This window comes from Leptonychotes weddellii, chromosome 16, assembly GCF_054177405.1.
Source record: "Leptonychotes weddellii isolate Sample4059 chromosome 16, ASM5417740v2, whole genome shotgun sequence".
In the NCBI taxonomy this organism is placed as follows: Eukaryota; Metazoa; Chordata; class Mammalia; order Carnivora; family Phocidae; genus Leptonychotes; species Leptonychotes weddellii.
The window spans coordinates 41,120,899-41,143,111 of NC_138384.1; the positions used below are offsets into that span (position 1 = coordinate 41,120,899).

At 50.6% G+C, this 22,213-nt stretch overlaps 2 protein-coding genes across 4 annotated transcripts; both read right to left on the reverse strand.

The window, feature by feature from the left end:
- Positions 1 to 2,190: 2,190 nt before the first annotated feature.
- On the reverse strand, positions 2,191 to 5,976 carry SERTAD3 (SERTA domain containing 3). Of its 3 annotated transcripts, XR_014140917.1 has the most exons (3): positions 5,595 to 5,970; positions 2,659 to 3,459; positions 2,191 to 2,553 (listed from the first exon to the last, which is right to left on the reverse strand). XR_014140917.1 is itself a non-coding variant. In XM_081806886.1 (2 exons), exon 2 carries the CDS (start codon positions 3,451 to 3,453, stop codon positions 2,857 to 2,859), a length of 597 nt encoding a protein of 198 aa, XP_081663012.1. In that variant the 5' UTR covers positions 3,454 to 3,459; positions 5,552 to 5,976; the 3' UTR covers positions 2,191 to 2,856. The 3 variants fall into 3 exon arrangements, 2 of the variants coding, with proteins under 2 accessions (XP_081663012.1, XP_081663010.1); XM_081806886.1 differs by having other exon boundaries at positions 2,191 to 3,459; positions 5,552 to 5,976; XM_081806884.1 differs by having other exon boundaries at positions 2,191 to 3,459.
- A 2,271-nt stretch (positions 5,977 to 8,247) lies between these two features.
- Positions 8,248 to 21,099, reverse strand: BLVRB (biliverdin reductase B). The gene is made up of 5 exons (XM_081806883.1): positions 20,915 to 21,099; positions 13,943 to 14,107; positions 13,717 to 13,806; positions 12,331 to 12,459; positions 8,248 to 8,517 (listed from the first exon to the last, which is right to left on the reverse strand). Exons 1-5 carry the CDS (start codon positions 20,991 to 20,993, stop codon positions 8,360 to 8,362), a joined length of 621 nt encoding a protein of 206 aa, XP_081663009.1. The 5' UTR covers positions 20,994 to 21,099; the 3' UTR covers positions 8,248 to 8,359.
- Positions 21,100 to 22,213: the final 1,114 nt, after the last annotated feature.

Here is a 22,213-nt window from a genome sequence, read left to right on the forward strand (position 1 = left end):
TTTCTATGTATTTCAGCCTTCCCCAACTAAGCTGTGTGAGAACAGGAGCTATTTTATTCCCGTGCCTGGAAGAGCACCAGGCCCACAGTAGGCACTCAATAAATGTAAGCAATTATTGGAATCCCTAGGGTACATCGGGTCCTCCTTTTCGTGGTTTACACAGTCGCTCGGTGAGGTAGATACTACCGGAGGGCTGAGGTTGGGACATGCTGGTGTGTTTGAAGAACTGTAGAGAATGGTATAGCTGGAGCATAGGAGTGGCAGGGAGCGGGTAGCGTGAGGAAGATTAATTCAGAGAGGTAAGAGGGAGGGTTGACCGTTGCAAGGTCGGGAGTTCATTTTTTCAACAATAGAAAAAACCCCAACAACATTGTTTTTGAGCACACACCTGTACTGAGCATAGTTCTATGCACTGGGGCATAGAGCTGGGCTAAGACCAGCAAAACCCCTCCCTCTCAGAGTTGCTAATAGACCAAAAGGCTAACCATAAACAGGTAATAAATAACTTGAGATAGGATAGGTGCTACTAAGAAAATCAAATAGAGTGTGGTGGGGGGATGGTGCACCTGGATGTGTTGAGCTATGCAAGGTAGGGAAGACAACTCTGAGAAGGGGACATTTGCATTGGTGAAGCTATAGGAGAAATGTCCTCTGGGCCATTAACAAGTGCAAAGGTCCTGGGGTGAATGAGCTTGGGATGAAATGAGACCAGTGTGACTGGAGGTGAGGAAGAGTGGGAGATTCAGTTGTGAAGTTAGGAGCAAGATTGCCAGGTCTTACAGGCCTTGGTGAAGTTCAGGTTTTATTCTGGGTATGAGAAGTCACTGAGAGTTTTAAGTAGGGGTAAGATATGATCCAATGGGCATCTATATTGAGATGTGAAACACATGTGCCTCGAGGTTCTCATGACCATCTCTTCTCGATGTTGATTGGCACCCATTGGGCAGCTACCCCACTGCTTTCAGATTTAGATGCAAAGCCCCTCTCTGGGCAAGAATCTTGGCTTTGGGCCAGAAAGCACAGGCAAAATCCCCCTCCTTTCCTGGCCTGTGGACTCCGCCCTGATGTGGTTCCTCTTTGCAGACCTTCCAGAAAAGTCCCTAATGCTGTGTAAACTCACCTGCTGAGTCTTCAAAGGTCTTTGCAGACTTAGCCAGTACAGCAACATATCACACTGCACCTTCCCAGCCTCCCTCTTTTCTCCACTCACCAGCCTGGGCTTGTACCTCCTAAATAAACCCTTAGCACTGTAACTGAAGCCTGATCAACAGTTTTCTATTAAGATCTTTTTTTTAATAGTTTTTAATTTTTTTTTTTGAGAGAAAGAGCAAGAGAGCACACAAACAGGGGGAGTGGGAGAGGGAGAGGGAGAAGTAGGCTCCCCGCTGAGCAGGGAGCCCTACTCAGTTCGATCCCAGGACCCCAAGATCATGACCTGAGCTGAGGGCAGACGCTTAACCGACTGAGCCATCCAGGTGCCCCTAGAAAGATCTACACTTAATGCTATCTTTGGGCATTTTCTTTCCCCTCTGGACCTCAGCAATACCTTGCATACAATTTTAAGTGCTAAGAGTGACCTATCCTTTTGGTAATTCATGGGACTCAGCTTCTCCCTCCTGTGTGCACCCATGTGGCTAGGGATCCAAGTTTACCAAGAAGCAAAAACACAATGTCTGGGGGCGCCTGGGTGGCTCAGTCATTGGGCAGGCATCTGCCTTCGGCTCAGGTCATGATCCCAGGGGCGTGGGATCCAGCCCTGCATCGGGCTCCCTGCTCAGCGGGAAGCCTGCTTCTCCCTCTCCCACTCCCCCTGCTTGTATTCCCTCTCTCGCTGTCTCTCTCTGCCAAATAAATAAAATCTTAAAAAAAAAAGAACTAGTGTCTGGAGGCCAACTTAAGAGTCCCCTGGTCCTTGCTTTTCTTGCGGTGTGATGGGGAGCAAGTGATTTGGCCCCTCTGAACTTGAGGTTCCTCCTATGTAAAGCCTGTTAACAGAATTCTGTATTATCATGAAGATTAAATGACTTAATTCAAACAAAGTGGATAGAATAGTACTCTTAACAAGTACTCAGTAATTATTATGTTTAATAATACGCCTGCCCCCACTTTGGCAGGTAAGGGGTGCAGGTGGGGAACTTACCAGGTCCTTCCCAGTGACCCACTGAAATTTAGAAACTTTAGGCAACACCATCCCTTCCAAAATACTTTTATTAAAAAAAAAAAAAAAAAGTCATTACAAACAAGCAAAAAACAAAGAACAAGACCCACCACAAAACCCGCCTTTCTTTTAAATAATGCGGCATGGAGCAGTTTGGTTTCCACCCTATTGCACGTGGTCCGGCCTGGTTATGAATCAGGAGACTGCTGGGACTGGGGTCTTGCCAAAGAGGTGGGGTTCAACCTTGGGGGAGGAGGCCAGCCCCTCCTGCTCCCTTGAGGTGCAAGAGGCAAAGTCTGAGTTCCCATAGCAACCAGGCAGCACATCCCCGTCATCCTCTGACAGGCCCAGCTTTATCTTCCCTGAGGCCCCAGTGGTCACAAGGGGAGTAGGAACTGGAGGGAAAGGCAGAAGAAATGTGGGAAGTGGGAAATCAGACTCCCAGAAACAGAGTCACGTTAAGGCATTTGGAACAGATAAATTAATTCAGGAAGACCCACCTTCACAGAAGGCTGTGGTAACCACACACACATGCAAGACGGTTTGTGGAACCCTGAAATGGGAGGAAAGGAGGCCACAGTCATTGCTTAGAGACCCCACCAAAACACACATACATACACACACACACACACACACAAACAGGTGCATCCAGGGATCCAGCCCACCGAGGCTGAGATGAGGAAAGAGCCCCCAAAGTTTTAGGATCCCAAAATGATTTCCATAATGTGATCGAGTTCATTCCACTCCCAGGACCCTGGGGCACAGAAGAGGTTGTGAGGGGGCTCCGGTGGGGCAAGTGCAGGCTCCTTCTCTACTGCAGATGTGTCAATGTCCAGAAAAAAGTCGTCCAGACCCGAGTCCCCCAGGTACCGGGAGCTCAGAGCTTCTAAGAAGACTGGATCAGGCTGGGGCAGCCCTTCGTTCTGGGGTCCTGGGGGAGCCACTGGATTCTGAGGGGGCTCTGTCTCATCCATGGACGTCTCCAATTCCCTGAGAATAGAGCCGATGGTGGCTGACAGGGAGAAGTCCTCCTCGCCCAGGAAGAGGGGCTCAGGGGGCAGGACAGGTGCTGGAGCCAGGCACAGGGCGGCCTGGAGCTGCTGGAGGGTATTGTGGATGAGGACATGCCTGCGTAGGCTCGGTGCTCGGGGACCCAGGCTTCGCTGGACTTTGTCTAATGAGATTCGAAGCAGGGCTTGCTGGTAGCTCCGCAGGCCTGCTGGACCCCAGTCCCACTTCTCATCCTCCTCTTCCTCCTCCAAATCTGAGTGTTTCCTCTTCAAGCCTCCTACCATGGTGCCCTATAGAGAGAAGAGGGGCAAGTCAGACGCAGAGGGGCTAGTTCAAATCCCAAATCTATAAAATGGACATAATATGCGGGATGCCTGGGTGGCTCAGTTGGTTAAGCGGCTGCCTTCGGCTCAGGTCATGATCCCAGGGTCCTGGGATCGAGTCCCACATCGGGCTCCTTGCTCAGCAGGGAGCCTGCTTCTCCCTCTGCCTGCCTCTCCCCCTGCTTGTGTTCTGTCTCTCTCTCTGACAAATAAATAAAAACTTAAAAAAAAAAAAAAAAGGACATAATATGAATCCCACAGGGCTGAGGAGGGGAAAACAAGATCTGGACCGAAACATAGCTGGGTTCGCATCCCACTTACTTGCCTGTGTGGCCCTGAATAGTGAATCTGCCTCCTTCAAACACAATACTCATTTCTTCAAAAGTGTCACATATGACAGGTGTGGAGTACGGGGACCTGGGCTAGAGGCAGGGAAACTTGGGTTTGAACTCTGGCTGTGACACTGCTCAGCTGTTTGATCTTTGTAAGTTATGTGACATTGCCTCTCTGGGTCTCAGATTCCTCATCTGTAAAGGGAGGACTGTAAAATTTCTTACCATATTGTCAAGAAGATCCCACGTGTAAAATACGCATGGGGCCCATCTAGTTAACCTTAAGGAACAAGAATTTAATTGCCATTTATTCATTCAATATTTTTACCTATTGACTACCTATTATATTCGAGACACCTGGAGCCCTGTTAGGACACCTATTTGTAGAGACTCTGCTTTCACAGCGATGATTATTTTTCTTCTTTTTTTAAGATTTTTTTTAAATTTCAGAGAGAGCACAAGTGGAGGGGAGGAGCAGAGGGAGTGGGAGAAGCAGGCTCCCCACTGAGTGCGGAGCTGTAAGTGGGGCTCCATCCCAGGACCCCGGGATCATGACCTGAGCCAAAGGCAGCCGCTTAGCCGACTGAGCCTCCCAGGCGCCCCAGGGAGTGTATTTCTTTCCATGCCCTCTTCCTAACGCACTGGAAGCACACCCAAGAACTGGGAAGGAGCCTCCCTCCTCCTCTCTGGCGCTCCTTCGGCTTTCCCCAAAGCGTGCCTCATAAGAAAACTCGCTAAAACTCAACTCCTGCCAGGCTCCGCCCCCTCCTCCATGGATCTCCATTCAGCATCCAGGCAGGCAACAACTTAGCCCAGGGGCTTCTGGGAAATGTGGGCCAATTGAGCATGCACTACAATCCCCAGAGGGCTCCGCACGCCAGAGGGAGCAACCTCCCCCGCCCTCCCTCAGGGCATGCGCACAGGGCCCGGGGCCGGTGGGGGAAGGGAACCCGACTTCCAGCTGCCCGGCGCCTGCCGAGCCCCGCCCTCCGCTGCCTCCAGGGCGGCGGGTCTGAGCTCCACGCCTGGACGCCCCTCCCCCACCCCAGACTCCGGCCCTGAAACTGCTTTCTCCCGGTCCTTCGGACACCAAGAAGGCCCTAGATTCTTCCCCAAAACTACTGTCGGGTCCAGAGACTCAGGCCCCAACACATGGCTCAAAAACTACAAATGCTCTCCGATCTACTCTGTTCGGGATACTAATTTTGAAGCCCTCACCCGTCAACTTTCCCCTATTCTCCCGTCTTTCAAACGCCTTTCGACTTCACCTCCCAACTCTCCCTCTGACTCCAAGACCTGAACATGGGACTCTCCCCAGCACCTCCTCTCCTCCACTGCGTCTCCCTCACCAAGATTCCTTGCACGTAGTTTTCTCGCTTTTCCAAATGCTCGGGATCCCAGCCCCAAGCCCTCACACCTTTTCCAGAACACTGGAGCCCCGAATTCAACCCGCCCGGGAGACGCGAATTGTCCCAATCTTTAGATTTCCTGCCCCAGAAGTTGCTTCCTTGGTTCTCTCGCTTCTCCAAACACCCCATGTCCCAGCTTCAAACTCCGTCCACTTGGAGATCCTGCCCCAACAACTTCGCCTTCAGTCCGGGATCTTGAATTCAGTCTCCAGTCCCCAAAGCCCACCAATCCTATCAGTCACCCTTATTTGCACCCTCTACCCACGCCCAGACCCCGCCTCCACAACTCTCGGGGGGCGCGCCTCCACCTCCCCTTACCCAAGGCAAATCTCAAGCCGGGTGGCCTCTCTCTCTCTCTCACCTTCGCTGCCAGGTTCGCAATGACCAAGTCCTGGAACGTCCGCAGCTTTACGACCCACACCAGCGCTGAGTAGGAACCTCGCTCACCTCCCCAGGGCCTCTCGGTTTGGCCTCCGGCCCACCTAGCTCCGCCCGGAGCCGAAGCGCGAGACGTGATTGGCTGGAGTCCTGCCCGCTGCGGGGCGAGGATTGGCTGGGTGGAGCCACCGGTCCGTCGCCAGGAGACGCCGGACCCGCCCTCCCTTTCCTTACACCCCGGACCTTTTAAAGGATTCCGACTCGTCCGGGGGCGGGGCCACGTCTCGAGGGTGGAGGGTGGCGAGGACGTCAGAACCGTTTCCTTCTACTCAGCCACTGTCCTCGCTCCAAAATCGTCAGCATTGCTCTCTGCGATCCCTTTATACCAGGTGAGGACCCCGTAGCGGGAGGGGCTTAACACGCCCCTCCCCACCCCGCTTTCCGGGCGGGTGGGGCTGAGCCCCTCGCGGAGGCCGCGCCCCCGGGGTTCCGAGGGCGGACGCTGCGGGGCGGAGGATGACGCAGCTGAAGACCAGCCAATGGTTCGGCGCGGTCTACGTTGCCTGGGCGATCGCAGCCGGGTTTCTGCCTTCCTGCCCCCACACACTGTGCCCCGGGCCCCTTCTTAATCCTAAAGACTTCTCTGCACTCCCTGTGGTGGTCTCTCCTGCACCCCGCCTCCCCCCGGCGCCCTATCCTTCCTCTCAGGCAGGATGGCATCTCCACTGCTGGGAACTCGTTCCTCGGTCGCCAAGGTCCTGGGGACAAAGTCCCAGCTCCTCCCCTTTTGCCACAAAGCCCTTCACGGTCTGGCCTGATGCACACTCCTCCTGGCTCCCTGTGATCCGGCCGCACTGGTTGACTTACAGTTTTTCCAAAATGACTTCACGTGCCCGCGCCACCATAAACGCTGAGATTTTTGTCTTGTCTTTTTCCCTGCCTTATCCCTAGTGTTTTAGGTACCGTAGCAAGTACTCAAAAATGACAATAAAGGGCTTCTGGATCTTTTTTTTTAAGATTTTATTTATTTGAGAGAGAGAATGAGAGAGGGAGGGTCAGAGGGAGAAGCAGACTCCCCGCCGAGCAGGGAGCCAGATGCGGGACTCGATCCTGGGACTCCAGGATCATGACCTGAGCCGAAGGCAGTCGCCCAACCAACTGAGCCACCCAGGCGCCCGGGCCTCTGGATCTTTAAACTGGTTTCCTCATCCTGAAAATACACCTTCAGTTCCCAGGCTGCCTCTCGCCAGAACTCATCCCAAAAGTTTCCTCCTCTCAGAAGCCCTCCCTTGAAGCTCGAGAGCGGGTGAGGCTCCATTCCATGGTGTCTTGGGCTTCTCCCCGTGCTGGTCCTGACTCCTCTGCCCTTGCCTCCCAATCCTGGCCCTATGCACTCGAGGTCGGGATTGTGGGCCCTCAGGGGGCAGGTACCAACCAAGGCTATCTTGGTCACCCAGTGCTTGGTCCGTAGCATCACCTAGCACATGGCTGGACACAAAGAAGGTACCCAGTGAAAAGTTTTGTAAATGACCAATATGACAGAAAGAGAAAGAGGGCAGGAAAACAAAAACAACAGTGCCAGTGCCCTGAAAGCCTGAATCAGTAGTGCCCCACCCCCACAAGTTTCACCAAGAGGAGTGGGGAGGCAGATTTCTGCAGGCAACCCCTGGGAAGGGAGGTTAAAGTTCTTCAGACCAGTTCTCATTGGTTGGAACTTGCCACCAGTCATCCTGCTGCTTGCAGAAGCAATATAGGAAGGGAATGGATTTTTTTTGGATGGGGGAGGGGAAAGTTAAAGGTGTTGGGTGGGTAGGTCGGGGAAGCTGGAAGTAGGAAGAGAGGAGTGGCTCACCCAGACCTGGGAAAGGTGTCTCTGGGGAACATGGGCAGGGGACAGTAGATTATCAAAGAGGGACATGATTAGGAAGGGGTCATTCTTCCCCTTCCCCGTCCCAAACCCGCCCCTCTTCCAGGGCCCCCATCTCGGACTGGCCCCACCATAACCCCATCTCCAGGTTCTAGCTCTATGCTTCTTCCTGGATGCCTCTCCCTGCGCACCCCCGCCCCCCCATCATGGACTGTCCATTCTGCTCACACCCACTCTCTTGCCCCACTTAAGGCCTCTGTCTTGGTACTCTGGGGCTCCAGAGCCTGCTCTTGCAGGCCTCTGATCCACATTCACCCAGCAGCCAAGGGCAGCTTTATAAAACACAAACCTGACTGTGCCCCCTCCCCGCTTCTCTCCTGCTCCGCCCCTTGCACAGAACTTCAGAATAAAGCTCAAGCTTTTCACAATGATTCTGCAGAGTTTAGCTTCCATGTAACAGCCTCTTGGGGCTGATCACTCCTCCCCTCCTACTTGTTTGCTCCCCAGGCTGGGTCAGGTCATTCTGTCAGCCCTCTGGGCTTCCTCCTTCAGAGCTACAGTCACTCTGGGTTGTCACTCTCACGGGCCGGGGTGTCTTCCTCATTGGACTGTGAGATCTGTGAAGCCAAGGTCACCCCTCATAGTCCTCACAGTCCTCACCGGTGGTCTCTAGCACAGGGCCAGACAAGGACATGAATGAAAACCTTCCACAGAGGCAGAGAGAGACCCTGAACCACCCAGACAAAGCCACACAGAGGAAGTCACAGAGTTGGGTCTTCTAGAATAATTTGAAGCTCTTGGCTCAAGATTTATTTCCTCCTTTCCTCTATTCTCCATTTCTCAGAATGCTGTCCTCCCGGACAGGGTCAGACCCCTAGTCTCTAGTCGTACTGGTGGGAGGGGTAGGTATTGTGCCCGTCGTACTTATCGGTGGTGAGGCAGCTCAGCATGAAGTGGCCCAGGTCATGTTTGGAGATGACCCTGGAGGGCCCTCGTCCATCCAGGGTCACTGTGTAGGCCCCTGTCAGCGGCTGGTCTCCTGCAAGGTAAGGACACAGGGGATGGGTGAAGCCCATGTCCTTTCCCCCTCCCACAGCATGTGACCACTCCAGGGTGCTTACGGAGTGCCCAGCCCAGAAGGTATAAGAATCAATGATGTATGAAACCCTTACAAATGCAAAGGATGCCAATCTATACCCCTTACTTCATTCATTCGACAAATCCTTACTGATGGCCTATTAGGTGTCAGGTGCTGGGCACCCAGCAAGGGACAAAACAGCCAGGAACCCCCTGCCCTTTGCATGCAGATGTTCCCTGGGAGAACAAATAAGAGAGTAAAATAGACAATATGTTATAGGGAGAGAAATAAAGCAGGGACTAGGCTGGGAACGATTAATAACTCAGTATTACGCATGGGCAAACTGAATCTGCAAGAGAGAAAGTCACTTCCCAGGGTTGCAAAGGGTGACTTCCCAGTGGCAAAGGCTGGATTTGCTCTGGGTCCTTCCATCTGGAGGCATAACTTGGCCATTAGGAGGGCACCTGTTGGCTGCATTATGATAATTAAAAATCTCTGACAGTGACCAACTTAACTGAGGGATCGAATGCAGCCGACCAGTATAGGGGCAACCTGGAATAATGTGCAGTAAGAAACATACACCCTCACCCAAGTGGCATTCCTGCCAACAGTGTTTAATCTGAGCCTGAGAGAAAACAAGCAGAGAAATCCAGAACATGAAATATTCAGAAAGACACCTGGTTTGGTTAATTTTATGAGACGTTTTAAAGAAGAGAGATGGAGGATTGTTCCAGATTCAAGGTGACATGGCAACTAAACACAACCCATGATCCTTGGTCGGATCCTGATTTTGTAGGGAGGGGACATTGAAAAAAAAAAATGTATTTTTTAAGGATTTTATTTTTAAGTAACCCAATGTGGGACTTGAACCCACAACCCTGAGATCAAGAGTTGCAGCTCTTCCAACTGAGCCTGGCAGGCACCCCAATATTTCTTGACAATTCAAGAAATTTGAATATTGAATATGGAATAGACACTAAATGATGTGATCGAGTTAACATCCATTCCCTTGGTGCATTAATGGGACACTGGGCCATTCCCAAAGATTTTTTTTCTTGGGAGATGCCTATCAAGGTTCTAGGAGTGGAGTGTGATGATGTCTGCACCTTACTCTCAAATGGTTCAGCCAGAAAAAAATTTTAAATATACACACACACACACTAAGTGAAATAAGTCAAGCAGAGAAAGTCAATTATCATATGGTTTCACTTATTTGTGGAACATAAGGAATAGCATGGAGGACATTAGGAGAAGGAAGGGAAAAATGAAGGGAGGGAAAATGGAGGGAGAGATGAACCATGAAAGACTATGAACTCCAAGAAACAAACTGAGGGTTTTAGAGGGGAGAAGGGAGGGGAGTGGGGGGATGGGTTAGCCTGGTGATGGGTATTAAAGAGGGCACGTACTGCATGGAGCACTGGGTATTATACGCAAACAATGAATCATGGAACACTACATCAAAAACTAATGATGTACTGTATGGTGACTAACATAACATCATAAAAAATAATAATATATATATGCACACACACACTATAAAAAGATATATACCACACATGTATTCATATATACACATCAGAGGTATGCATAAAAGAGAAAGCAAACGGCAAAATGTTAATTGAATCTAGATGGTTTATGGATATTCATAAACCAGGGTGCTTACGGTGCTTAGGAAGGGGTCATTCTTCCCCTTCCCCGTCCCAAACCTGCCCCTCTTCCAGGGCCCCCATCTCGGACTGGCCCCACCATAACCCCATCTCCAGGTTCTAAATTTTTACACGCATACTACCAAAAAAAGAAAAAGAAAAAAAGAAATTGAAGAAAGGTACTCTGTGTTTTGTTTGTTTCTTTTTTAGATTTTATTTACTTATTTGAGAGAGAGAGAGCATGAGCAGAGAGAGGGGCAGAGGGAGAGGGAGAAACAGACTCTCCGCTGAGCAGGGAGCCCGACACAGGGCCTGATCCTGGGACCCTGGGATCATGACCTGAGCTGAAGGCAGACACCTGACTGAGCCACCAGGCCCCCCTGCCTTTTTTTTTGAGAAAGATACTTTGTGTTAAATAATTTTTAGGCATGATGTCTCTGGGCTTCACTTCAAACCCGGGAGGTCAAGATATGTACAGATGTTCTGTAATATGTGCTCTGTTCAGAGATGACAAAACCAAGGCTCAGAGGCCGTGGGCCTGAGGTCCACACGGTGCCGGGGCTGGGATTTTCACCCAGCTCCACCCCGCAGCCTCACTGCCACCGATTCAAAGCTTAGGATTCTGGTCCCAATAGGGCCCTAAACTGAACCCAAACACTGAACCTTATTTGACCCTCTAGAAAGTGTGCAGGCCTCCTCCTGTCAGGGGCCCCAGGAGGCAGAGGGCAAAGTAGAACTGCTCAAAGCAGGGGTGACTGAGTGGCTCAGTGGGTTAAGTACCTGCCTTCAGCTCAGGTCATGATCTAGGGGTCCTGGGATCGAGCCCTGTGTCTGGTGCCCTGCTCAGCGGGGAGTCTGCTTCTCCCTCTCTCTCTATTCCCCACCCCGACGCCCCAACTCATGTTCTTTCTCTCTCTCTCCCCTCTCAAATAAATAAATAAAATCTTAAAAAAAACCAAACTGCTCTTTCAGTGAGCAGGCAAATATGAAGGAGATACAACTGTCTGGCCTTTGGGCCTTTGGGCTTCTGCACCGCTGTTCCCTCATCCCAGTCCTCTCTTCCATGGACATTCATCTGCCTCCTTTCCTCGTTGCACGAAGCCATCCCTTTAGGGAGCCTGGGCTCCATGAATGGCTCCCTGTTACTCCCTTCTCTGTGCTTTACAGTTTCTCCATTCCCTGCAGCATACCTAACAGGAAGAGCATCCAGCTTCCTTGTCTCCCTGCCAGACATGTGAGCCTCATGAGGGCCTATAAGGGCACACACTCCGTATGCGAGAGACGTTTGTTGAATGAATGAATGAATGTCTCCCTGTGTCTGTCTCTGTGTGTCTCTCAAGGAGGGTTCTAGACCTGGAAGAGGAAGAGGACGTAGGTGTACTTTACTGATCCTCTCCACAACGCCACTGGGAAGTGTGGTTCCCCTGGATTAGTTCATCCAACATTAGCTCATATTTACTGAGCATTTACTATATGCTCAGCCCTGTTCTGGGCACTGGGAACACAGCTGTGATCAAAACACGACAAAATCCATGCCTTCAAGGAGTTGACATTCTAGTTGATAGAAACCCACACTAAATAAAGAAAGGAATCGGGGCGCCTGGGTGGCTCAGTTGGTTAAGTGGCTGCCTTTGGCTCAGGTCATGGTCCCTGGGTCCTGGGATCAAGTACTGCATTGGGTTTCCTGCTCAGCAGGAAGCCTGCTTCTCCCTCTCCCACTCCCCCTGCTTGTGTTCCCTCTCTTGCTGTGTCTCTCTCTGTGTCAAATAAATAAATAAAATCTTAAAAAAAAAAAAAGAAAGGAATGATATACTGTGTGTGGTGAAAGGTAAGTCCCCTTCCCTTGAATATGGGCTAGCCCCAGGAACTCACTAATAATAATAATAATAATAATAATAATAATAATAATGGTGGTTGTTTTACATTTCTAAATTTGGGGTGGTTGGTTCAACAGAGATAGCCGGAAGGGTGTTAGAAAGGAGATAAAATCAAGCAAGAGAGAGAACAGAAAGTGTAAGGGGAAGGTCTGCAATTTTACACTGTCCAGGGAAGGCCTGGCAGATCTCCCCAGCGGATAGGAGGGCGCAGGCTGGTGGCGACCCTACCGCCAGGTCCCAGCCCCACTCACCTATGTGTGGTGGCATCACGGCCACGTACTTCAGGCCCGATTCCTGCAGCACCTTGTGCATCCGGATGTGGTCATTGGTCACATCCTGCAGTCGTGGGGGCACCTTGGTCGGGTCCCACAGAAGGAAGGCTGTGGGGGGGGACATAGGGCACAGTGAGCCAAAGCTTGAGGACAGACTGGCCAGGCCACACAGCCTGCTGGCCTTATCCCAGGACAAAACCCTACAGGGGCTCTCCATGGCCTTCCAATTGTCCCAGCCTCCTGTCTTTCTGACGGCCACACAAGGGCTGACCACTTCGCTCCCCACCTGCTCCTGTCCAGTTACCTCCTACCTGGCCCGTGGGAGCAGCCTCCTCCCTGGTCTGCCCACCTCTGTCCCCACACGCAGCCAGATGGGGACTGTGCACACCCAGAGGGTCAGAGCTCAGCTGCGGCTCCGTATCACTCAGGGTGAAAGCAGAGTCCCCATCAGAGCCCACGAGGCCCCACCGCATCTGGCGCCATCAGCCCCCTGACCGCAGCGCCCAACACTCTCCCTTTCACACACTCTGCTCCAGCCACGCTCCCACCTCAGAGCCTTCACAACTGCTGGTCCCTCTGCCCTCCCTCAGGTCGCTTCCCTTCCTGGCGAGGATGGAACCCAGAGGCAAGGCATGGAGGCGGTGGAAACCAGCCATGAGCCGTGTGAACTCAGGTCAGCTGGTGGGCCTCCCTGTGCCTCCATTGCCTTCCATAAGAACAGCTACTATTAACTGAGCACCTACTGTGTGCTATGAGCATAAATACTCAGAACTTGGTGAGGATTAAGTGGCATTCATCCTAAGCCACTCAGATGGTGCCTAACACACGGTAAGCGCTCAGTAAATGCTGTTTGCGTTAACGGTTCCGGTTATGAACCCTGTACCCTGTGTTTTGGATTATTCGAGGCAACCAATTGTTTAATGTGGCTCTCCTCGAAAATGGGGAGCTCTGTGAGGGTAGAGACCTAGTCTGTGTATGCCTGGCTCTGTCCTTTCCTGCAGGAGGCTCTCCCTGCCCCTCTCTCAGACTGGGTCAGGTGCCACCTCGGGGCTTCTCCTGTTCTGGCCCTGATCCCTCTGTGTCCCTCCATCTTGGCCCCGACCACTCTGGCCTATCACTGTGCAATGATGGGTCTATTCACCACTTCCCTCCCATGTATGAGACCCATGAGTACAGGGCCCAGGGCTGTACTGGTCACCACTGTGTCCCCAGCATCACCCAGCAAGGTTCATGCACACAGTTAGTGCTCAATAAATGCACAGGAACTTGGGATGGCTCCAATGCCACCTTGCAGAAGCCCCTTGGCTGCCGGTCCAGTACCTACCCCCCACCCTTCAGCCCCATCCCTATGACCCCGCCACCCACCCGAGGTGCAGGCCACGACCTTGTCCACGCCATGGGCCTTCATGGCCGCCACAATGTTCCGGGCGCCCTCGGACATAACTGTGGTAGGACCTTAGAGGGGACAGAGAGTGGCTGTCACTAGCAGGCGGCGGTGGTGGCTGGGGTGGCAGGGGTGGGGCTGGGGGCGGGGGTGGCGCTGGGGGCCGAGGCCCAGGGGTGGGCCGTGGGCAGAGGGGGGGCTCAGTACTGAGGTCATTGCGGGTGCCCAGCAGCACAATGATGGCATCCTGCCCAGCCACGGTCTTGTCTACATCGGCCGCACGCAGAACGTCACCCACTACCACGTGGGCCGGCTTGGGCACTTCTGGGGGCAGCCTGGAGGCGTCCCGCACCAGCACTGTCACCTCATAACCTGTGGGCAAAGAAGGGCAGAGAGGCAGGTCAGTGGACTTGTGGGCTGGCACCCCCAGGCTCCAGGGGCTGGGTCCTAGAGGGTGCCACGAACCCCCAAATCCACCCCCAGGTCCCCTGTGGTGGGGCAATACCTTCATTCCAGTTTATAAACAACCTGCCTCCAACGCCCGCCCCCCCCACACTCCCCAGACTTCTCCACTCTCCAGCAACTAAAGGGTTAAAGCCTGGCATCACACTGGCCTATGCCCCCCATCTATGGTCTTGGAGGAAACTGAGGTACAGAGGAAAACATGAGCTGCCCAAAGGTTGCCCAGTGCTGGGATTGGTCCCCCAGGCTTACTTCTGAAGGGCTGGGCCCGGTCTAAGTGGGCATTAAAGATTTTGAACATCATCTTGGTATGTCCCCTCCCAAAGAATTTTGAATGAGTCTGTGTCCCCACACATACACATCCATTTTAAGTTCACAACCAACACATTTCTTGCTTTGTTCTAAACACTGGCAAAGGATGTTAATGTTTGGGTGTATGCAAATGATGATATAAAAAAATTATTAATTGTGGTCTCTGCTATGGACTAAATGTTTATCACCACCCCCCATCAAATTCATATGCTAAAGCCCTAACCTCCAATGTGATGGTATTTGGAGATGGGGCCTTTGGGAGGTAATTAGGTTTTGATGAGTCATGAAGGTGGGGGCCCCATGATGGGGTTAGTGTCCTTACAAGAAGAGGAAGAGGGGCACCTAGGTGGCTTGGTCAGTTAAGCATCTGACTCTTGACTTCGGCTCAGGTCATGATCTCAGGGTCGTGGGATCGAGCCCCAAGTTGGGCTCCATGCTCAGCAAGGAGTCAACTTGAGACTCTCTCTCTCCTTCTCCCTCTGCCCCTCCCCTTCTACCCCCTCTATCTCAAATAAATAAATAAAATAAATTAAAAAATAAAAAGAAGAAGAAGAAGAGAAAGAGACCAGAGCTCTCTTTCCACCAGGTGAGGGCACAGCAAGAAGACAGCTGTCTGCAATCCAGGAAGAGGGTCCTCACCAGAGGCCAAATCTACTGATACCTTATCTTGGACTTCTCAGTCTCCAGATCTATGAGAAACAAGCATCCATTGTTTAAGCCACCAGTCTATGGTATTTTGTTATAGCAACCCGAGCTGACTGAGACAGCCTCTAAATATCATTCTTGTGATAAGTGAACCCGAGCTCCTTCGAGAAAGGGCTGATTGCCAGCCTGGGGCAGAGAAAGGACAAGATGAGCCTGGAATATCTTGTGCTGTCAGCTGCTAAGGCCGTGCTTAACGAATGATGCCATTTGTTATTTTGAATAGATTTAAATGTAGATTTAAATAATGTATCTAAAGGTTTAATGTGGTCAGTTGATTTTTGGCAAGTGTGCCAGGACAATTCAATGGGGGAAAGAATAGTCTTTTCAACAAATGGTGCTGGGGCAACTGGATATCCATCTGTAAAAAGAATGAAGTTGGATCCCTACCTCACACCATATATGAAAATTAACTCAAAAATGATCAAAGACCTGGGGATTAACATAAGAATAAAAAAAAATAAATAAATAAATAAATAAATGAAAGGCAAAAAAAAAAAAAAATGATCAAAGACCTAAATGTAAGAGCTAAAACCATAAAACATCTTAGAAAAAAACATAGGTATAAATCTTTGTAACTTTGGATTAGGCAATAGTTTCCTAGCTATGATATGAAAAACACAAGCAACAAAAGAAAACATAGACACACTGACATCATCAAAATTAAAAACTTGTGTGCTTCAAGGACACCATTAAGGGGCGCCTGGGTGGCTCAGTCGTTAAGCGTCTGCCTTCGGCTCGGGTCGTGATCCCAGGGTCCTGGGATCAAGCCCCGCATTGGGCTCCCTGCTCAGCGGGAAGCCTGCTTCTCTCTCTCCTACTCCCCCTGCTTGTGCTCCTGCTCTCGCTATCTCTCTCTCTGTCAAATAAATGGAATTAAAAAAAAAAAAAAAGACACCATCAAGAAAGTGAAAAGATAATCCGTAGAATGGGAGGAAACTTTTGTAAATCATACATCTGATAAGGGACTTGTATTCAGAATATATAAAGAACTCCTAAAACTCAGAAATAAAAAGATAAATAACCCAATTAAAAATTGGGCAAAATATCTGAATAGAGACTTCTCCAAGGAAGATACACAAATGGCCAATAAATATGCGAAAGGATACTCAACATCACTGGTCATCGGGGAAATGCAAATCAAAACCACCACGAGGTACAACTTGACACCGACTAGAATGGGTGATAAAAAAGACAGACATTAAATGTTGGTGCACATGTGGAGAAATTGAAACCCTCATACACTACTGATGGGTGTGTTGAATGATGAAGCTGCTTTGGAAAATAGTCTGGTAGTTCCTCAAAAGGATAAACATGGAGTTATCATATGACTCAACCTTTCCACTCCTAGGTATGTGACCAAGAGAAATGAAAACATATGTTCACACAGAAACTTGTACATGAAAATCCACAGAGGCGTTATTCATAATAGCCCCAAATGAAAACGATCCAATGTCCCTCAACCTCATGGATAAATAAAATGTGGTCTATCCATACAATGTACATAACAGTATCCAGCAATAGAAAAGAGGGACATATTGATACATGCTACAACATGGATACACCTTGAAAAAACGTTCTTTGCCAAGCGAAAGAAACCAGGCACAAGGAACCATATAGTGTAGGATTCCATTTATGTGAAATGTCCAGAACAGGCAAATCCATACAAACAGAAAGTAGAGGAGTATTTGCCCACTGGGGGAGGGGTTGAGAAGAAAAATGGGGAGGGGGTGACTCCTAGGGATTTCTTCTGGGGGTGATGAAAATGTTCTAAATTGGGATAATGTCTGCACAACTCTGTGATTAGGCCAAAAAGCACTAAACTGTATGTATACTTTAAGTGGGTGAGTTACATGGGATGTGAATGAAATCTTAACGAAACCAAGCTGTTATAAAAAGTATGAAACTAAGACAAACAAATGAAAAGTTTGGGGGAGTGCCTGGCACAGGAATGAATGATACATGGGTGCTGGCTGTTACTACACTTTTTAATCGTCTCAGAATGTTACTTCCTGGGGGCCTGGGTGGCTCAGTCAGTTAAGAGTCTACCTTCAGCTCAGGTCATGATCCCAGGGTCCTGGCATCGAGCCCCGCATCGGGCTCTCTGCTCAATGGGGAGCCTGCTTCTCCCTCTCCCTCTGCTGCTCCTCTGTTTGCACTCTCTCTCTCCCTCTCTATCAAAGAAATAGATAAAATCTTAAAAAAAAAAAAAAAAAAAGACTTATTTCCTGTCCTGGTCTAGGCCTCCCTGGGCTCCTGGCCCCTGTCTCAGCCCCTCCCATCCATATTCCACGTGGCAGCCAGACAGAGCTTTCCAGTTATATTGGAGTACCCTCCTGCTCATATCCCTCCCCTCAGTGCCCTGAGATAAAGTCTATGCTCCTCATGACAGCCTTCCAGTCCCTTGGGGTCTGGCCTCTCCACCTCCAGACTGCTGGAACCACTACCCTCTTCACCCACTGCACCTCTTTCAGTTCCTCAAATGCATCATGTCGTTTCCTGACCCCTGGCCTTTGTCCGTGCTGCACCCTCTGCCAGGAGCACCTTTTATCCTTTCCCCGGGCCCCCAGCTACTTGGGTGTCCTCTGTCACAGTTCTACTTACGCTGCCCTGGAGTATATCAGTGGCCCTGCGGGTCCGGGGACATTGTCATATTTGCTACCATCTCCCTGGTGTTTTTTTTTTTTTTTTTAAGATTTTATTTTTTTATTTGACAGAGAGAGACAGCGAGAGAGGGAACACAAGCAGGGGGAGCAGCAGAGGGAGGGGGAGAAGCAGGCTCCCCGCTGTGCAGGGAGCCCGATGCGGGACTCCATCCCAGGACCCTGGGATCATGACCTGAGCCGAAGGCAGACGCTTAACCGACTGAGCCACCCAGGCGCCCTCCCTGGTGTTTTATCAACACAAAAGCACAGACTTTACTGCTCCATGGACCTGGGTTCCAGCTGTGCCACTTACTGGCTGAGGAACCACAGGAAACACCTTCCCTGATTGGACCCCAGTCTCCTCTCTAGCGTGAAAATGATAAATCCCGGTGTCCCCATCCTGTGTGACCACCTTTCTTAAGGGAATGACACAAAACCTGTGTTGTACTCTCACACATCAGGGAGCAGCGGGGGCTTCCAGGGGGCCAATGCGGGCACTGGTTAACTACCAATGGTTAAAACGGACCCTAGTAAATTCTGGGTATTCTGGGGGAGAAAAATGTCCTCCTGGAGAGTGAGAGCTTCGACACAGGCTCACTACAAGGGTGCCCATTAGTGTTCTATTTTTGCTGATTAGTGACATTTATTGAGAACCTCTTATAGGCCAAGTGCTGTGCTAAGCTCTTTCTACAGACGAATGGTACTTTTCTCCAAAATTTTGTTTTTGTTTTTGTTTTTTTTTTAAGATTTTTTTTTTTTTTTTTTTTAATTCATGAGAGACAGAGCGAGAGAGAAAGGCAGAGGGAGAAGCAGGCTCCCAAGGAGCAGGGAGCCCGATGCGGGACTCGATCCCAGGACCCTGAGATCATGACCTGAGCCGAAGGCAGACGCCCAACCATCTGAGCCACCCAGGCGCCCTTCCAAAATTTTTTGTTTTAACACAATCCGCATTTAAATGTAAATTTCAATAGCCACATGTGACTAGTAGGCGACCATACCAAACAGTAGTGTTTTAGAATTCACAGATTTTTACCTTTGGAAAAAAGAGCATTTGGAAAATACTTCCAAACTTCTTCTGTTTTTCGTTTTGTTGTTTTGTTTTTTTTTTTTACAAATTCCTTACTTTATATTTGTCTCTTAATTTTTTATTTTGAAAAAAATTGAGACATCTAGGAAAGTTGCAAGACCGCAATTCTCATGCTTGCTTTTGCTTTATCTTTCTCTGTGTGTGTATATATAACATATAACATACATAATTATATATGTGTATATAAATACATTTATACATATATAATTTTTTTTCCTATTTGAGAGTAAGTTGCAGAGATCATGCCCTTTTTTTAAGCTTTTTTGATCTCAACCCTCAGTACAAAATGGATTTCAAAGCCTAACCCAGTATACACAAATCCATGCATATATAACTGAAAGAAGGTTCATAAAACCAAGATTCAACATGCGATACACCCTGACACCTTTATGACCAATTAAGTATATTTCAAAACTCACTATCACCCACAGTTTGAAAAGCACTAGATTGCAACAACCCTGCCCATTTTGAAGATGGAGAAATTGAGGCAATTTTAGACAACTAAGCCAGGATCACACGGCTGAGTTTGCTTAGCCTAAAGAAGGCCTATTGAGCACCAACTATATACTGGACACAATTCTGCGCATTTTCCATATATTATCTCATTTAATCATTGCAAGCAGCCCAGAGCAAGCGCTACTAGTTTTATTCCCACTTTGCAGCTATCTAGGCACACAGATGACAAGGCATTTGACCATGTAGGTGGTAAGTGTCAGAGTACCAGCCTATAGAATCACTGAGGTAAATAAAATCCCAGCTCAATCAAGCTCTTCTTTTTCTGATGGGGAGAGTGAGGCTTAGGGGCTCGCTGTGGCTCTGGAGAAGGCAGAGCCTCCCCTAGGCCTCAGCTCTCAATTCCCTGGGGTGCAGTCCCAACTGTGACCAGCAGGGTGGACAAGCCCAATTCAGTGGAATTCAGGATTAAGGGTAAGGTAGTCACATGGGAATCCAGATCCTCATGGTGACTCAGCACCTCTCAACTTCTCCCTCTTACTTCCTCCCCCAGAAATGCTTATCCGCAAATTTCTTTCCCCCCTCCCCACAAATCAAGATCCTCACTAGGTCTTCTTGGAGAAGGGGTGAGCAGTGGGCCTGATGAGGAACTGTCAGGCAGAGTCTGCGGAGGGTGGGCTGGGCTACGAGATAATCAGAGAGTAAGATCCTAGCAGCCTCCACCCCTATGGGGCACCCAGATAGTCAATATCGTCAGAGTCACTGAGGCCAGCAAGGGTGGGGTCCTATATCTGGAAGTCCCAGGCCCCGCTGGGGGTTGGTGAAGTCTGGATGGTGGAGGCAGGGAGGATGCGGGATGCTTATCCCCTTTCTTGAGGCAATTGCGAATTTCCAGCTCTCACCCACCTTCCCACGACCAGCGCCCAAGCCTTCACCTATGTCTCCGCTATCCTCTTTCCATTAGGTGCTCACAGCAACAGGCCCCCCAGCCTTCTCGACTTCCAGCCTTGCCTCCCAGGCCAGGAGCGGGTGGACTTTTGGCAGTTAAGAGCACAGGCTGGGTTCAAATCCCAGCACCACCACTTTCAGCTGTCTGATACCGGGCAAGTCACTCTCTGGGCCTCAGTTTTCTCTTCTGTCAAATGAGGTAATACTAGTTCTCATCGCACATGAAGAGCAGTAGGTGCTGGGAGGCAAGCCGCTGCCTGGCTGAGTAAGCCCTCGCTGGGTGCGCTAACAACCACCACAACTACAATAACAACGTTTCATAAGAGCACTGTATTTAAACCTGTCACTGGAGTCCCCCTTGCCTCCCAGGACCAATTCCTAGTCCTTGGACTCACATAAAATTGGATCTCACAGCGTCCCCCACTTCTGTCCCCGTCGCCACCTGCTTTGCCCCTAGGTCACAAACCAAAGTACTGATGGCCCAACCAGCCTCCCCCGGGTCCCAGGAGGCCCCTTCCTAATGCGCTGCATGTGCACCCGGTGACATCCCCCGCCCACCCCAGCTCATGCCTGCTTGCACCGCCTGCGCCAGGGTGGTGAGCCCGGTCCTGCCCGTGGCGCCGAAGATGGCAATCTTCTTGACGGCCATTCTGCGGAGTCGTGGGGGTGCGAGGCCACAGAGTTGCACGACGCGCGGGAACCGACTGGCTGCCGGCCTGCCCTCTCCGTCCTTCTTCGGCGGGAGGGACGGGGCGGGGCAGGCACGGAAGGCCACGCCTCAGCCTGCCTCTGGGCCCAACAGGCCACGCCTCTAGCTAGGAAGAACGCGGTGGGCGGGACAGTAGGCGGTACGCCTCTGCCTGCCGCCCAGCACCGCCCCCTCCGCCTGCCACTTAGATTGGGAGGCGGGGCCTATCTGGCCAACTGGGAGGAGCATGGGTGGACCCGCTTCCCCGCCCCTGCTCTCCAGCAGGGGGCGGGCCGAAACTCGGGCCACGCCCACCGACCTCTCCTGGCTCACGCCCCCTCTCCTAGGGCCTGACGCTGACCTGCGATTCACACTGTGCCCCAAGGCTTTCTGGAAGCTATGAGGGAAGAAAGTGAGGGAGGGTGTGACACTGTAACTGTGTGTATATGTGCCCCTGTGACTCTGTGGGACTGTGTGAGTAACCCCAAGGGAGAGCAAGATTGTGGATGACACCATGTGCCATCCCCTGTGTGTAGCGCTATGTTGCAGTAGGGGACTGCGTGTGACACCACGTGTGGCAAGCGTTGATGCTGTTCTTTCGTGACCTTGTGGTGCCACTGTAGATGGATGACATTGTGTCTGTCTGTCATGCTGTATGCATCCCTGAAGCTGGGGGATATGGTATGGGACATGTGTGAGATGTGTTTTATGGGAGTGTGTGACTGTTAGACAGTGACAGTGAAGGAAACCCCACGTGTCATGTAAGGATGTGTGACTGTGACCCTATTTGAGTGTGTGGCTGTGGGTGTTAACTATTTGTGACCTCTTGTGACTGTATGATGTATGAGTGTGTGACAGTGCAGGATGTGTGACATGTGAGTGTGTGACTGGTGTGACAAGCTTGAGCGTGTAAAAAAGTGTGTGACACTGTGTGATTGTGAAACTGTGTGTGACCTGTGAGTGTATGACACTCCTTGTGACCCCATTGGAGTGTGCGACAGTGTATGACATACATACACTGTCTATGTGTGTGCGTGACACAGCGTGGGTGGTGGTGGCACTATTCAAGTGTGTCACTATGTGTGAGGCTGTCGGGCACTGTGCCAGTGTGGGACCCCATGTGAGCGTGTGACTGCGTCTGAGTTTGAGTGTTTGACTCTGTGTGACCCCGTGGGGGGTGA